At 38.4% G+C, this 14353-nt stretch overlaps 1 protein-coding gene across 2 annotated transcripts in view; it reads right to left on the bottom strand.

The window, feature by feature from the left end:
• The window catches only part of PDCD6IP (programmed cell death 6 interacting protein), a 60947-nt gene that overhangs the window by 25368 nt on the left and 21226 nt on the right, over positions 1–14353 (bottom strand). Inside the window, exons 7-10 of one of the 2 annotated variants that reach the window (XM_037070834.1) lie at positions 13386–13517; positions 5735–5957; positions 4618–4741; positions 2421–2598 (exon numbers count right to left, since the gene is read on the bottom strand). In XM_037070834.1, coding sequence (XP_036926729.1) covers positions 2421–2598; positions 4618–4741; positions 5735–5957; positions 13386–13517 — 657 coding nt within the window. The remainder of the gene's footprint in view (positions 1–2420; positions 2599–4617; positions 4742–5734; positions 5958–13385; positions 13518–14353) is intronic. The other variant, XM_037070835.1, reaches the window with a different exon arrangement.

The following is a 14353-nucleotide window of genomic DNA, read 5'->3' as shown; positions in this document are numbered from 1 at the left end:
TCTTCTGAAAGTTAAATGAAAAGTCAGGGAGACTTCCGCCAAGATGGAGGCATAGGTGGAAACACTGTGCCTTCTCCCACAACCAAGTTTGACTACAACAAAAGTTTTGGAGAACTAGAACACACCCAAAGACCAGAACACGGAATTATACGGAAGTCCGACAGCTATGAACCATTCAACGGGGACGGTAAGAGAGGCGGAACCAGCAACGGAGCTGGGTCGGGCAGGACAGATCCCCGGACCTAGGTTCGGAGGCAGCCCGGAACCAGTCGCTGTGTGGGGCAGACTGACCGCAGTCGCACATTCGCGCACAGTGAGACGGACCACGCAGGCCCCAGGGGACGAACCCAGTGGTGGAGGGCCGACAGCGGTGGCACACTCGAGTGCAGTGGAATGAAACGCGTGGGCCCGGTAACAGTGGTGGCTACGGTGCCGGTGGGGGTCGCGGCAGCAGGCGGCAGATGGAACGCCATTGCTACTCTTTGACCCCGCCCCCACATACAACATCACAACCCAGTGACTTAGTTGCCCTGCTCTAGTGAACACCTTAGGACTGCGATCCTGCTACAGAACAGGCACGAACAGCCCAAAAGATGGCGCAAGAAGAACTCAAAGTCCCAGAGCCAATAACTCTAAGCATCCGAGAAATTGCCAGCCTCTCAGAAGCACAATTTAAGGCACTGTTTATCAGGATGCTCACAGAATTGGTAGAGTACAGTCACAAATTAGAGGAACATATGAAGGCTAAACTAATTGAAATGAAGGGAGATGTCCAGGAAACCAATAGCGATGGAAAGGAAACTGGGACTCAAATCAATGGAATGGACCAGAAGGAAGAACAAAACATCCAACCAGAAAGGAATGAAGAAATGAGAATTCAAAAAAATGAGGAGAGGCTTAGGAACCTCCAGGACATCTTTAAACGTTCCAACATCCGGATTATAGGGGTACCAGAAGGGGGAAAGAAACAGCCACGAGTGGAAAACTTATTTGAACAAATAATAAAGGAGAACTTCCCCAGTCTGGCAAAGGAAATAGACTTCCAGGAAATCCAGGAAGCTCAGAGAGTGCCAAAGAAGTTGGACCCAAGAAGGAACACACCAAGGCACATCATAATTACATTAGCCAAGACTAAAATGAAGGAGAGAATCCTAGAAGCAGCAAGGGATAAGGGGACAGTCACCTACAAAGGAGTACCCATCAGACTGTCAGCGGATTTCTCAAAAGAGACCTTACAGGCAAGAAGGGGCTGGAAAGAAGTATTCCAAGTCATGAAATCCAAAGACCTACAGCCAAGATTGCTTTATCCAGCAAAACTTTCATTTAGAATGGAAGGACAGATAAAGTGCTTCTCAGATAAGGTCAAGTTCAAGGAGTTCATCATCACCAAGCCCTTATTATATGAAATGCTAAAGGGACTTATATAAGAAAAAGAAGATGAAAAATATGAACAGTGAAAGGACAGCAAACACACAGTTATTAACAACCACACCTAAAACAAAAGCAAACCAAGAGGACAGCTAGATCTGGAGTGGAACCATAGAAATGAAGAACACATGGAGGGTTAGAAACAGGGGGGTGGGAGGAGGAGAAGGGGGGAGAAGGCACAGAAAATAGCACAGATGGTAGGTAGAAAATAGGGGGGAGGGCGAGAATAGTGGGGAAAACATAGAATCTAAAGAACTTGAGACACGTGGTTATAAACAACGGGGGGGGGAGAATGGTGGGGGAGGGAGTGTGCGGGTAGAGAGGAATGAAGGGGGGGAACAGAACAACTATAATGGTATAATCAATAAAATATATTTAAAAAAAAAAAGAAAAAGAAAAGTCAGAACATAGGGATGAAAGCATTGACAATGAAAGTCACCTAAGAGAGACGTGACTCCTAAACTGGCCCTTGCTTGACTATATTTATAGTTGAAGAAAGATACGTGTCACTCAGGAAAACGACAACGAACAGTTGGCTTTGGCCAAAAAACTCTGGTGTTCCGTTCCTATTGATAAAATACCCTCTCTACTGGAAGATGGGTTTAGCGGGCTCATGAAACATTTGATTGGTCTAACCTCCTTTGTTTGAGTCCATGTTCACCAAGAAACCCAATCTTTAATATGAGGAAATAACGAATTATGAACACTTTTAACAGTTTGTGTGACAGTTTATCACAGTACAGTAGTATTACACAATGGTCATATGAGTTTAATTAATGTCCATTTACATACCCTTACGGACATGTATGAATCTATTCTCACTCAACTGAAATTCTTCTTAAAGCTGAAGGTCAGGCTCTGGACCATAGTAATTCACTAAGATGAGCACTGCCCTGTGAAATCCAATAGGAGGAAGCCCCCAGGACTAAACCCTGCTGGACACCAAGGAATCAAACCGTCTTCACTTGAAAAGCAAATTTCTTAAAACGTACCTCATCGAGGATTTCTCTATTTCTCTGGAGCAGCTCGGGTAGCTCTTTGATCAACTGATCTACAGTCTGGATGCCTCCCTGTCCTATCACAGACGCAGACTTAGTCAATATAGACTGAGGTACGGTGTCTCCAGATATGTCTTCAATCGCTGCTGGAAGATTAAGGGAAGCTAGCACCCTGAAAAAAGAACATACTATGTTATACATAGGTCTACACCACATTTAAAACATGAATCTATATCCAAACCAACAGCAATGAAGTTACCATGCCAAAAGTGGGTAAGCTCAATCAACAGAAAAATAAAGCAAAAAGAAAGGGAAAAAATTCAGTGATTGATAAAATTGTAATAAAAATCATTAAAAAATCAAGTTATTTAAGTTCACAGTTCAGAATTAAAAGCCAAAGTTAGAAATATACATTAAAATAAAATAAATACCTTTGGCTGACAGTTCAAACTTAACTTCTTCCAATCTAAGTAATCAAAAGTCAAAATGCTTATCTTAAAACTGCAATCTTTTTATTATACTTCTGACTGTTATACTGTCACTGACAATCAAAATACATAAAATAGTTATAATTTTGTATCACAGAGGCAAAATGTCAAGAAAACATGGTTGATCTAAGTATTAATTATAGAATCTTCATCTGTTCTCAGTTTTGCGGCACAGGAACAATTATTCTGTTATCTCATTTATATAATAAAGGCAATGTTACACTTATGTTGCTTTCTTGCTAAAAAAAAAATGAGGTCAAAATCCAGGCATTCATCAAAATTAGAAAGATGGGAAAGCAAACCAGACTATGAGAAAATATTCTCAATTACACATTACCTGGCAAAAGACTTGCCTCCACAACACACAGAGTTCTTCAAATAATAAGAAGAAAAATCAGTTTAAAATTTTTTTTTAATTTTAAAAAAAGATTTCAACAGACACTTTACAAAAGATCTATGAATGGCTAATAAGCACCTGAAGAGTTGCTCAACATCTTTAGTATAATCAGGGGAATGCAAATTAACCACAATAAGATAATGGGACACACACAAAAATGGCCAAAATTAAAGACTCAATTGAAAAAAAAAGATTCACAATACTAAGTGCTGGTGACCATGCAGAGCAACTACATTTCTCAAACGGTGCAGGTAGGAATATAAACTGGAACGACCACTGTGGAAAACAATCTGTCCATTTCACATGACGTTCAACACACACCAAGCACACCACTCGGCAATTCTAATCCTCATTATTTACCCAAGAGAAAGAAAACATGTCAACAAAAGCTTGTGCATGAATGTTCCCAGCATCAACATTCTGAAACATCCACCAACAGGTGAAAGAATAAACACACTGGTATTTAACCATAAAATACTGCTGAGAAATACAAAGAATCAAACTAACACCCACAATATACATATGAATCTCAAAAACATTATGCTAAATCTCAAAAACATTATGCTAAATAAACATATCCAGTACATTTTGAGTATATGCTGTAGGTACTTATACATACCACAAGTATTGTATACTATAATACCATACTGCACAATGTATTATAATACATAGTGCACATGTTATAATGATTACATTTACATTAAATTGTATAAGAAGGAAAATTAACCTATAGAGACAGGAGGCAGATCAGCAGTAGCTGGGGACCAGGGGAGGAGAAACTGAAGGGAAACAGGCATGAGGGAGTGTCTTAGGCTGATGGAACTATAGTCTGTCTTGGTGGTGGTGGCGACGACAAGGGTACTCACATTTATCAATGGAACTGAACTATACATTTAGAATGAGTGTATTACATGAAAATTATACTTAAGATATTTTTAAAACCAATGAATCTACCAGACACAAAACAGATTCAGAATACTGAATGTATCATGTATCTTACTTAAAAAGTTTACTTTTACTTCTCATTTCCCTCAAATAAATATCCCCTAATTTATAAATTAGTGATCAGTTTCACTTTGTTTCAATAATTAAATTTCTTCCAAAGACATTTGGTAGGCCTTAATAAATACAGCGTCCCCAAGATATGCATGTATGTGTGTGCGCCAATATTTGCTATTTCACATACCTTTGACACTCATCTCCAAGCTCAGAAAGGAAAATGTTCATAAACTGCTTCATTAAAGAACAATCACACATAAAACATTAAGCTTGAGAGGTAGATTTATGAAAGGGAAGCTCCACCTACCCATTTGCCAAAGTGGTAGCTTCTCTCATCTGGGCAATCAGTCTGTTCACTAACTCAGCTTTCCTCTGACTGCAGGCAGCCAGGGACTGCTGCACCGACACAGGCACCATCTTCTCAAACAGATCTGCAGTTGGGGACGGAAATGTCAACATTTGGGGACAAAAACTCAAATCAGAAAGTGACTGTTCGTATTCCCTTCCCAGTATGCATAGAAACAGTCTACAAATACTCAAAGGTAAAACTAAATCGCTATGGGAAGCACAACGAGGAAGAGAATTTTCAGATCACTGTAGTCACGGACAATGATGATGCAGAGTCTTCTCCATACTGAAATGCTTTACCTTTTAGGTGTGTCTGTCATTAAGTTTAAGGAGTCTTTGGTGAAGAAGAGTTAGACATAAGAAAACACTGTTCATTGTTTCAGACTTCAATGCCATGGTTTCAACTCCCTAACTCTGTGACCTTGGACAAGCAAATCACTCAACCACGGTGCATCAGTATCCTCGTCCTCCACGTGGGGATGAGAACAGCACCGGGTTCCGTTATGGGACTGTTGTGAAAGGTAAGTGAACTGGTACTTGTAGAGTGCTCAGAAGAGTTTGTGGCACATGGTAAACACTTTGTGTTTGATAAATAGAAATAAGTAAAATAATCACCCTTTCCCAGTAACTTAGCACATTAACTATCTCTGGGATCTCAGCTACAGGCTACCATATATTGCACGTATCTACAATATCCAAGGATATTATAACTTGTATTTATCTAATTCAATCATGATTCCAGAACTTGATAGGTTTGAAGGCATATTTATGAACACTCATTTTCAACGGCAGAACCTTAAACAACGTATGTTAACAAAATGACAGCTGCTTAGTCTTTACCATTATTCAAAAGCAGTTCCAAGTTTTCTGAGTGTTATATACTTTGCACGTCCTTTATTGCCATTTACTTCCCACCTTGAAATTTCACTGTAGATTTAACAATTTTTATTCTCATAATCATTTTGAACAGTATGAATGCAAATTATATTCAAAGCATAGATTTGGGGCTACAAAAAAAAACCATTAAACTGGAGAAAAGATGAGTAAGATAAACTGCATCTGAATACTTGACATACCAGTGAATTTCTGGCTGATGGGTACATTGATTGGGGTAGATTTCACAAGTGTGGCTTTGCCAATAGGGTCCAGGTCTTTGAGGTCTGGAACTCGATCATGGTATATGAAGTCATTATCCTTCTTTGCTGCAGTAAGGGCACGGTTGATTTTGTCGGAAAAATCCTTCACATTGACATACTCATCATAGCGGGCTGCCACTGTTTTAATCAGTTCTGCTGCATGCTAAAAAGAAAATGTGAAAAAAAAAAGTATTTCTTTTTCTCAAGCAAGCATTGGTTTTTGTAAATTAAAAAAAAATCTCTAATTTGATTTGCATTTCCACCGATGTGGTCAACAGAATAACCTGGAAATTTTCCCATCACAAACTACCCCCAAAATGAAGAATAACACATAGCAGGCATCCCTTTAAACACATGTGTGAATTACCCAGAAAATAAAAGAAATCCATGGGCTAATAAATACAAACTGACATTGAGGAAGGCTAAAAGTCCAGTATTTCTATAACCTAAAAATGACTGTCAATAAAATTCACTAAAAACCCTCACAGTGACCTGAGATGTGGTCTAAAAACTATGTAAAACAGAGAACTGAGAAACACCCCCTTTATCACCTCACATGAAAGCAGGAACCGCAAAGCACTACACTCACAGAGAAAAGAGCGAATGAGAAAAAAATTACCCAGTGGCACAGAAATCACCAAAGAAATAAGTGACTCAGCATCAATAGAAATTTTTTAAGAAGGTGTTTGCCATTATAATTCATAAGATGAGCATATGCACATAAACTTAGAGCTCAAATTATATTACTTAGGTGGAATCAGGTATAATAACATCACATAAAATACACAATAAAGCCAAAAGCATCAGTCAAAATAAATTCAGTACATAATGTTTAACATGTTCCAACTTACCAGAAAGATACAAAACTTCTTAAATCTTGCATTTAATAGTCAACAGTCTCTAAACTAAGAAATTTAATAAATCTACCCATCATCAGAGTGGAAGATTTTAATCCTCCTGTCTCAGTGATGTCTGGACCAAGTAAAAGATTTTAAGATTACAGAAGACTTGAATAACGTAATTAATGAGTTTAACTCACCAGACATGGAAAACCCTGAACTCCACCATTAGAGAATACATAATATTCTCAGGCATTCAAAGAACATCTATATAAAGGGATCACATGAGGAGAGAAAGCAAATTTAAAACACCAAAATTATAGAAATACAAGAATGGTGTAATGCAGTATTAACAAATCTACTTATGTAGTTCTTCAACTAATGGATCTGAGTTTTCAACAATCAAATTATCTCCATAGGGATTAAAAAAATTTTGAGCCCTTGGCCAAATAGCTCAGCTGCTCAGAGCATCAACCAGATGTGCCAAGGTTGGGGGTTTGATCCCCAGTCAGGGCACCTACAAGAGTCAGTCAATGAATATGTAAATAAGTGTGACAATTCAGCAATATTTCTTTCTCTGCTCCCCAAAAATCAATTTTAAAAGTATGAAAAATTCAATATTCATTCTTGATTTTTTAAATCCTTACTCATAAAACAGAAATAGATATCCAGTTCCTTAACAAAATAAAATCCTAACCTCCAAAGCTGATATGCTTAATAGAAAAATATAAGAAACATCCTGCCCTGGCTAGTACAGCTCAATGGATTGAGCACAGGCCTGTAAACCAGAGGATCGTGGTTCGACTCCCAGTCAAGGCACATGCCTGGGTTGCAGGCCAATTCCCAGCAGGGGACGCACGACAGGCAACCATACATTGACATTTCTCTCCCTCTCTCCTTCCCTTCCCCTCCAAAGATAAATAATAATAAAAATATTTTTAAGAAAAGAAAAACACCCCTAGGATCAAAATAAAACAAAGACCAGCAGTATCATCACAACCAAAGAACATGTGAAAACAACTAGACAAAAGAATGGAATCAGTTATTAAATTTAGAAAAGAGAAAGAAAAATTTATCCTTAACAAGTGTCATATTTATATACCTGGAAAACCTAAAAGAATCAACTCCACTATTCTAAGAAATGAGAAAGGCAGCTTAGATATAAAACCAACAGTGCAATGCAGATAAACAACCAACAATTTGAAGAGATAACTAAAGAAATAAATCCACTGTTACCAGCAACACGAAGACAAAGTACCCACACACGCAAGGTCAATGTGAAACTATGGAGAGGAGTAAGGACAAACAACAAAAGCTACATCTTCAGTGCAAACTAGAAAATGGAAAAATGTACAAATTTAAATCACCTTTAAAATCTGTAAGTCAACTTTGATTTGTAAATGTGATCAAACACTCCCCCAAATAGCCAAATTAGTGCTAGAACCATAAAATACACTAAATACATCAGGAGAAAAAGGGGACTGCTAAGGGCCCCACCTGGAGTGGGAAGCACTCTAAGCAACCCGAAAGCCATGAAATGGAACAAGGTACCAACTGCCAGCTGATGACAAAGGCAAAGCCAAATGGCCCATATGCTGAGCCACCAAGGGGTCACTAAAATAAAAAAAATTTTTAAAAAAACGGAGTGCTGAGGGGCTTATCCCAAGAGGGAGCTGCTGAGAGCAGAAGGCAAATTCATTACAAGGGCAGGGATGCTGGGAGAAGCAGAAAAGAGGAGGACTGAAAAGCGGGAAGAAAGAAGTGGGGCAGCACTCAGATAAGGTCTGAAAAATACAAATTCTAAAAGCAGAGGCATCACCTTCTCAAGGTACAAACTCCAAGAGCAACAAAGATCCAAGCAAACTCTGTGAGGAAGTCAGGGAAATAGAGGTGTAGGAGTGGAATCCTTCCTAAGCCCAGGCTAGGCTTTGGGAAGTAAAGGGAGAAACCTCTTTCTTAGACAGCTGCAAAACCACACTCAAACGCCTCTTGCTCTTTCCCTACTAAAATCAATCTCATTCAAACACAAGTAACTGTAAGGGCACCCCATCTGACTGAACACAGAGAAACCATAAGGAAAAGGATGAAAATGGGCAATGTAACTTTCCAATAGATCATGAAAACTCTCCAAGAAATGCAGCCACAAAGCAGATGAAAATAGCATGGGGGGCGGGGGGGGGGGGTGGACACACTAAAAAAACCTAAAGGCACAATCACAGAACCAAAAAAACTACAAAATGTGAACAGAGTACCAACTGGCCCAGATAACAGTGAGTGATGACCAGACAGTAAAGGAATATGGAACAAAAACTGACAGAACTCAGGAAAGTGAAAGATGAAATCATTTAAGAAAAAAAAGACTGGAATATTTATACGAGGAACAGAAAAGGAATAGACGTCAGAGAAATAAATCATTGTAAGAAACACAAAACAAGAAAAAGTGAGGACAATTCAGCAAAGCAGTTGGGGAAGGGGAGGCCATTAGGAATTAAAAATTTATGAGACATACCAACCACATGAAATGTGAGGATCTTGTAAGAATCCTGATTTGAACAAACTATAAAAGGACACTTTAGGAATAATAAGGAAAAACTAAACTAGGTCTGAATATTAACTTACTGGTACTAATTATTAATTTGTATTAACTAGTATTAATTTTGCTGGATATGATGGCACTATCATTTCAAATTTTTTTAATCCTTGCCTATTAGAGACACATACTCACATACTTAAGGATAAAATGATATGCAATAGTTATAATATACTCTAAAAGCATAAGAAGGGAAGGGGGAATCAATGAAAAGCAGGTAGTACAATATTAATAATAATTTAAGCTGGGTAATGGATATTTAGTAATTCATACATAAATGTTAAAAAATTTTCATAATAAATGGTTTAATAAAATAAATTTCATCTAGAATCCTAAACAAGCAACAACAATCAGGAAAGTTCATAAAATGATGACAATACCTATCAGGCATTAAAAGATTCCAATGTGTCTGGCCTAAATGGTGTGAAACTGAAACATGAAGAGATAAAGAGGTCAGAGAGAGAGAACAAAGGGTTCAGAAACAGACCCCAATATTTATGAAAAATTTAGGATGTGATAATGTCAGAATCTCAAATCAGTGGAGGAAAGAAAACCATAATGAATGGTTGGGGACAACCAGGTAGCCATCTAGAAAAACAAAAATTAGATCCATACTTCCCATCGCATATCAGGATAAGCTCCAAGTGGATTTTTGATATAGTATATCAAAGTAGAATATATAATAAATTATAGATATATTTATACTTTGATATCAGCAATCCTATTTCTAGGAATTTAAGATACACCAACCATTGTGGACTAAACAGTGTCCTCCCCAAAATTCAAAAGCTGACACTCTAACTCCCAAAGCGATGGGACATGGAGACAGGGCTTCTGAGAGAGATTATGCTCAGCTGAGGTTATGAGGACAGGGCCCTTGTAAAAACAGACACCAGACAGCTTGCTCTCAGTCCCCCACCATGTGAAGACTCAGGCAGAGGAGAACTATCATCAGAACCTGACCGTGTTGGCACCCTGGTCTCAGCCTTCAACACTCCAGAATTGTGAAAAAACAAATTTCTGTTGTTTAAACCACCCAGTCTGTAGTATTTTGTTATGAAAGCCCAAGCTGAGACACCTGCTAAGATACAAAACGCCAAGTGTACATAATTACTCACTGCATACTGTTTGCAGTAGTGAATCTTGGAAACATGTAAGTATTCAGCAACTGGTTTATATGAGTACAATGCAGCTCTAAAAAAATGAATGAATGAATGAGAGCCCTGGCCAGGTGGCTCAGTTGGTTAGAGCATCATCCACACCAAAAGGTTGTGGTGCAGTTCCCAGTCAGGGCACATACCTAGGTTGCAGGTTCAATCCCCAGGTCAGGGTATATACAGGAGCCATCCAACCAATGGTGCTCTCTCACATCAATGCTTCCCTCTCTCTCTCCCCACTCCTCTCTCTCTAAAATCAATAAAGACATATTGTCAGATCAGGATAAAGGAAGGAAGGAAGGAAAGGAAGGAAGGAGGGAGGGAGGGAGGGAGGGAGGGAGAGGGAAAGGAACGGAGGAAGGAAGGAAGGGAAGGAAGGAAGGAAGAAAGGGAAGGAAGGAAGGAAAGAAGAGGAAGGAAGGAAAGGAAGGAGGGAGGGAGGGAGAGGGAAAGGGAGGGAGGAAGATGAGAAAGATCTCCCTGTTGCTATATTAAAATGAAGAGATCTTCAGGATAAATTATGAGAAAAGCAAGAAACACAACTTGCTTTCATACTTCCTTCTTATATAAGAATGGGGAGAGCTAAGAATGTGTACTGTTTGTGTGTATGCATTGTATATATTTGCTTATATTTCAAAGAAAAATAACTTTGAAAGGATTAAAGAAGAAACTAATAGAAATTACCTATGGTGCAGTGGGTAAAAAGGATGGAAGGAACCAGACAACAGGAAAAGGTAGAGGGAATATACACTTTTATATATACGTATGTTTCCCAATTTTTATTTTGAAAATTTTCAGGCCCACAGAAAAATGAACAAAACAGACCCTCTACCTAGGTTCAACACTTGTAACCATTTTGCCATGTCTGTTTTATCATTCCCTTCCTCAAATACACACATATACATGTTTTTTTTGTTTTGGCTTCCCCCATCCCTTACAGAACTGTTTCAAAGTATTAAGTTCACACATCAAGACCTTGCATCCCTAAACACCTCAGCATGTATGCCCTAATAAGAACAATTTCTTTATTCCTGACTAGTGTGGCTCAGTTGGTCCAGCACCATTCCACAAAGCAAAAGGTCTCCAGCGCCATTTCCGGTCAAGGAACATGCCTGGGTTGTGGGTTCCATCCCCCGCTAGGGCACATATTAGAGGCAACCCACTGATGCTCCTCTCGCGCACCAACGTTTCTCTCCCTCTCCTCCTCCCTCCCCCCTTCCTGTCTCTCTAAAAAATAAATACAATCTTTTTTTTAAAACAAGAACAATTTCTTTAATACCTACAAGCTACTATCATAACTGAGGAAACAATACTTTCACAGAATCAGTTTTCTTATCTCATAAGGCCCATCATTAATGAGTTAAATAAACCTGACATGTATTCATTCCTTAGAAGTCACATTTTTACATCTAAGTATTCTTAGGTCTTTTTGAAAATTGTACTTTGGCAGCTTTAGAAATTCCACCAAGATGAGGTGGACCCACCCTCTACAGCCAAGTAAACTGCACTGTCCCAGAAGCACAATTCATGAGCTATGGCTCCAGAAGTGAATTCCAAGCAAGAATTTTACCTTTGCTACTATTTTTCCCACTGTTTTGATTTTCCTGACTCTGATTTTGTTTTTGTTTCTGGTTTGCTCATAACGTAAGTTTTTTTCCCCACTGCTGACAGTAAGGACTGGAAAGCTGGTTTAGTGGTTTGGTCATCAAATGATCTCTATCAGATTCACGGGGTACTCTTCACTACTGAGTAAGAGGCTACAAAGCGTATGATTTGTTGGTCACCTTTTTCAGTCTGTTTACCTCTTTCTAATAATTTCTAAGTCAATTAAAAATATATTTCATGCCTACTAGACAGAGGAACAGCCCCTTGAGATGTACATTAGTAAATGTTTATGTTCTACATCAACTTTGGGCCTGTGATTAAAGCTGTAAAACTGAAGCCACAAACCCTTATGTGTCTACAACTGTCACACAGTCCTCGCCTTTCACTGTGGGAGTCCAAAGGAGTTTCCTTTCACCACAGAGGACTTTTAAAATCACATTAAAATTTCAAAAGGATCTCCTCTCTGACTGGTTTAGAGAGACTAAATAAGGGCCTGCCTGAATCGAATAGTCCCAGAATCACCAGAAAATAAAGAATCTAAACTTTAATACTTTAAATATGCTAGCCTAAAAAAATCTTTCCCCAGAAACCTTGTTCTTAGAAGCATTTTCACTTAAGAATATAAGCTACTGTGATCAAAGTGAATCCCTGGACAAAAGAGAGAGATTTAATAATCTGGGAATTATGAAATATGAAAAAGTATGCTTTCCTCTGATTATGTCAGGCTGGGGTGTAATACCAGCATACATTTTACTTTTACAAGACTTGGGTTTCTTTTCTCATGAAAAGACTAATTAATGTGAACTTCCTAAATGAAACTCTCATAGTATCTTCTAGTATCCAGGCCATTTTAAAATTTTAACAGTCTTCCTCCTCCCCTCTGCTTACCAATACTCAAACATATAAACAACTCAGAAACAGCCCTTACCCTGCTGCAGAGTTGCACTGGAAGTCACAGTAAGTCTCTGACAACCTCAATGCCTACTGTACAGATACAACTGCACAGAAAGTTCTCACTCTGCTGTATACAGATGTACCTAATATTTTACCACTGTCCTTCTCAAGCTAGACTTATATGCTCCAATTCAGACCAAGCCTAAGCCACATATTAAACACTGTACATCCTTTCAGGAGCTTGGTAATTTAGAATATTTTATATTAAAATGAATATGGCTAAATAAAAGAAAACTGAATGTAAATTTTGCAAAGACTGTTTAAATAAAATACGAGACTTAAAAAGCATGCAGCAGGTAAAACCTAAAGATAAAAGCAATCACTCATCTCCACTGATGAGGCAGCGAGTAAGAAAGGCCTTCATAAGTAAGCCTGGGAACCTCACTAAGAACAACAAAAAAAAAAGGAGATCTAAGTGACTTAGCATTTATTTCTCAGATACCCACCTGTAGCCTTGCAATCTCTTCTCCAAATTTCTTTTGCTGTTTTGCCAGGATAGACTGATGGTACTCGGCATAGGCCTGCATGATACAGTGCTTCGCAGCCAGGATTGGGAACACCTCCTGGAAATAAAAATACTGACCAGGGGGGAGTCCAATGACACAAACCACCACAGACAACACGGGATGCAGGAAGGAAAAGGAAAAAAGACAGAAATTAGAATTACCCCATTAATGGTTTAGAGAGAGGTTAGTGATTAAGTGTAAACAGAGAAGACCACATGATTTTGCATGGGTGGAACTGAATAATTTCCATTTTTTCCTTCCAATTAAAGGGTTTTTTTTTTAACTTTTAAGTGAAGTCAATTAAAATGTCTATGATTCTCTTAATTGGGCCATGAAGTCAACGTTTTGTTTACAAAGAAGAAAGGAAAGCATGCATTAGAACGAGAAGTAGAAAGGACACGGAGGAATACCAAGCACAAGTCTTTAGCAGCTTTCTTATGAGCCCTTATCCAGCCCTTCGAGTTAACTGGAGCCATTACTCACAGACACTAAAGAAACTGCTCTAGAGCTGACTGTTTCATCACGTGTAAAAGACAAAAGACAGCAAAGTAAGTCCCACTGACATTCACATCCTGAGACTTTTTAATAAAGATGATGTTTAGCCACATAAAAATTAAGTAACATATAAAAACACATCATATCAAATACTCAAAAGCACATAGCAAACAAATGCACTGAATAACTAATATGATTCAGTGTTATTTTGCCCTAATCTGTTTCGATAAAAATCCCAGTCAAAATTAATTTTAAAAGACCCAAAAACATGAACCAGGAAAGCAGTTATATGGGTAGAGGCTCTTTCAAAATGTCAAATCCTGGCCTGCAACCTCATTGTTTTTAGGAAGTATATGTCATATGAAATCCAAGAAATACACCATGAAATCACTGTCCAGACAAAAAAAAGAGAG

Source organism: Sturnira hondurensis, unplaced genomic scaffold, assembly GCF_014824575.4.
Source record: "Sturnira hondurensis isolate 20B ecotype Veracruz unplaced genomic scaffold, ASM1482457v3 Scaffold0019006, whole genome shotgun sequence".
NCBI classification, from domain to species: Eukaryota; Metazoa; Chordata; class Mammalia; order Chiroptera; family Phyllostomidae; genus Sturnira; species Sturnira hondurensis.
Note: the sequence above shows the minus strand (reverse complement) of the source record. Positions and strands in the feature narration are given on the sequence as shown.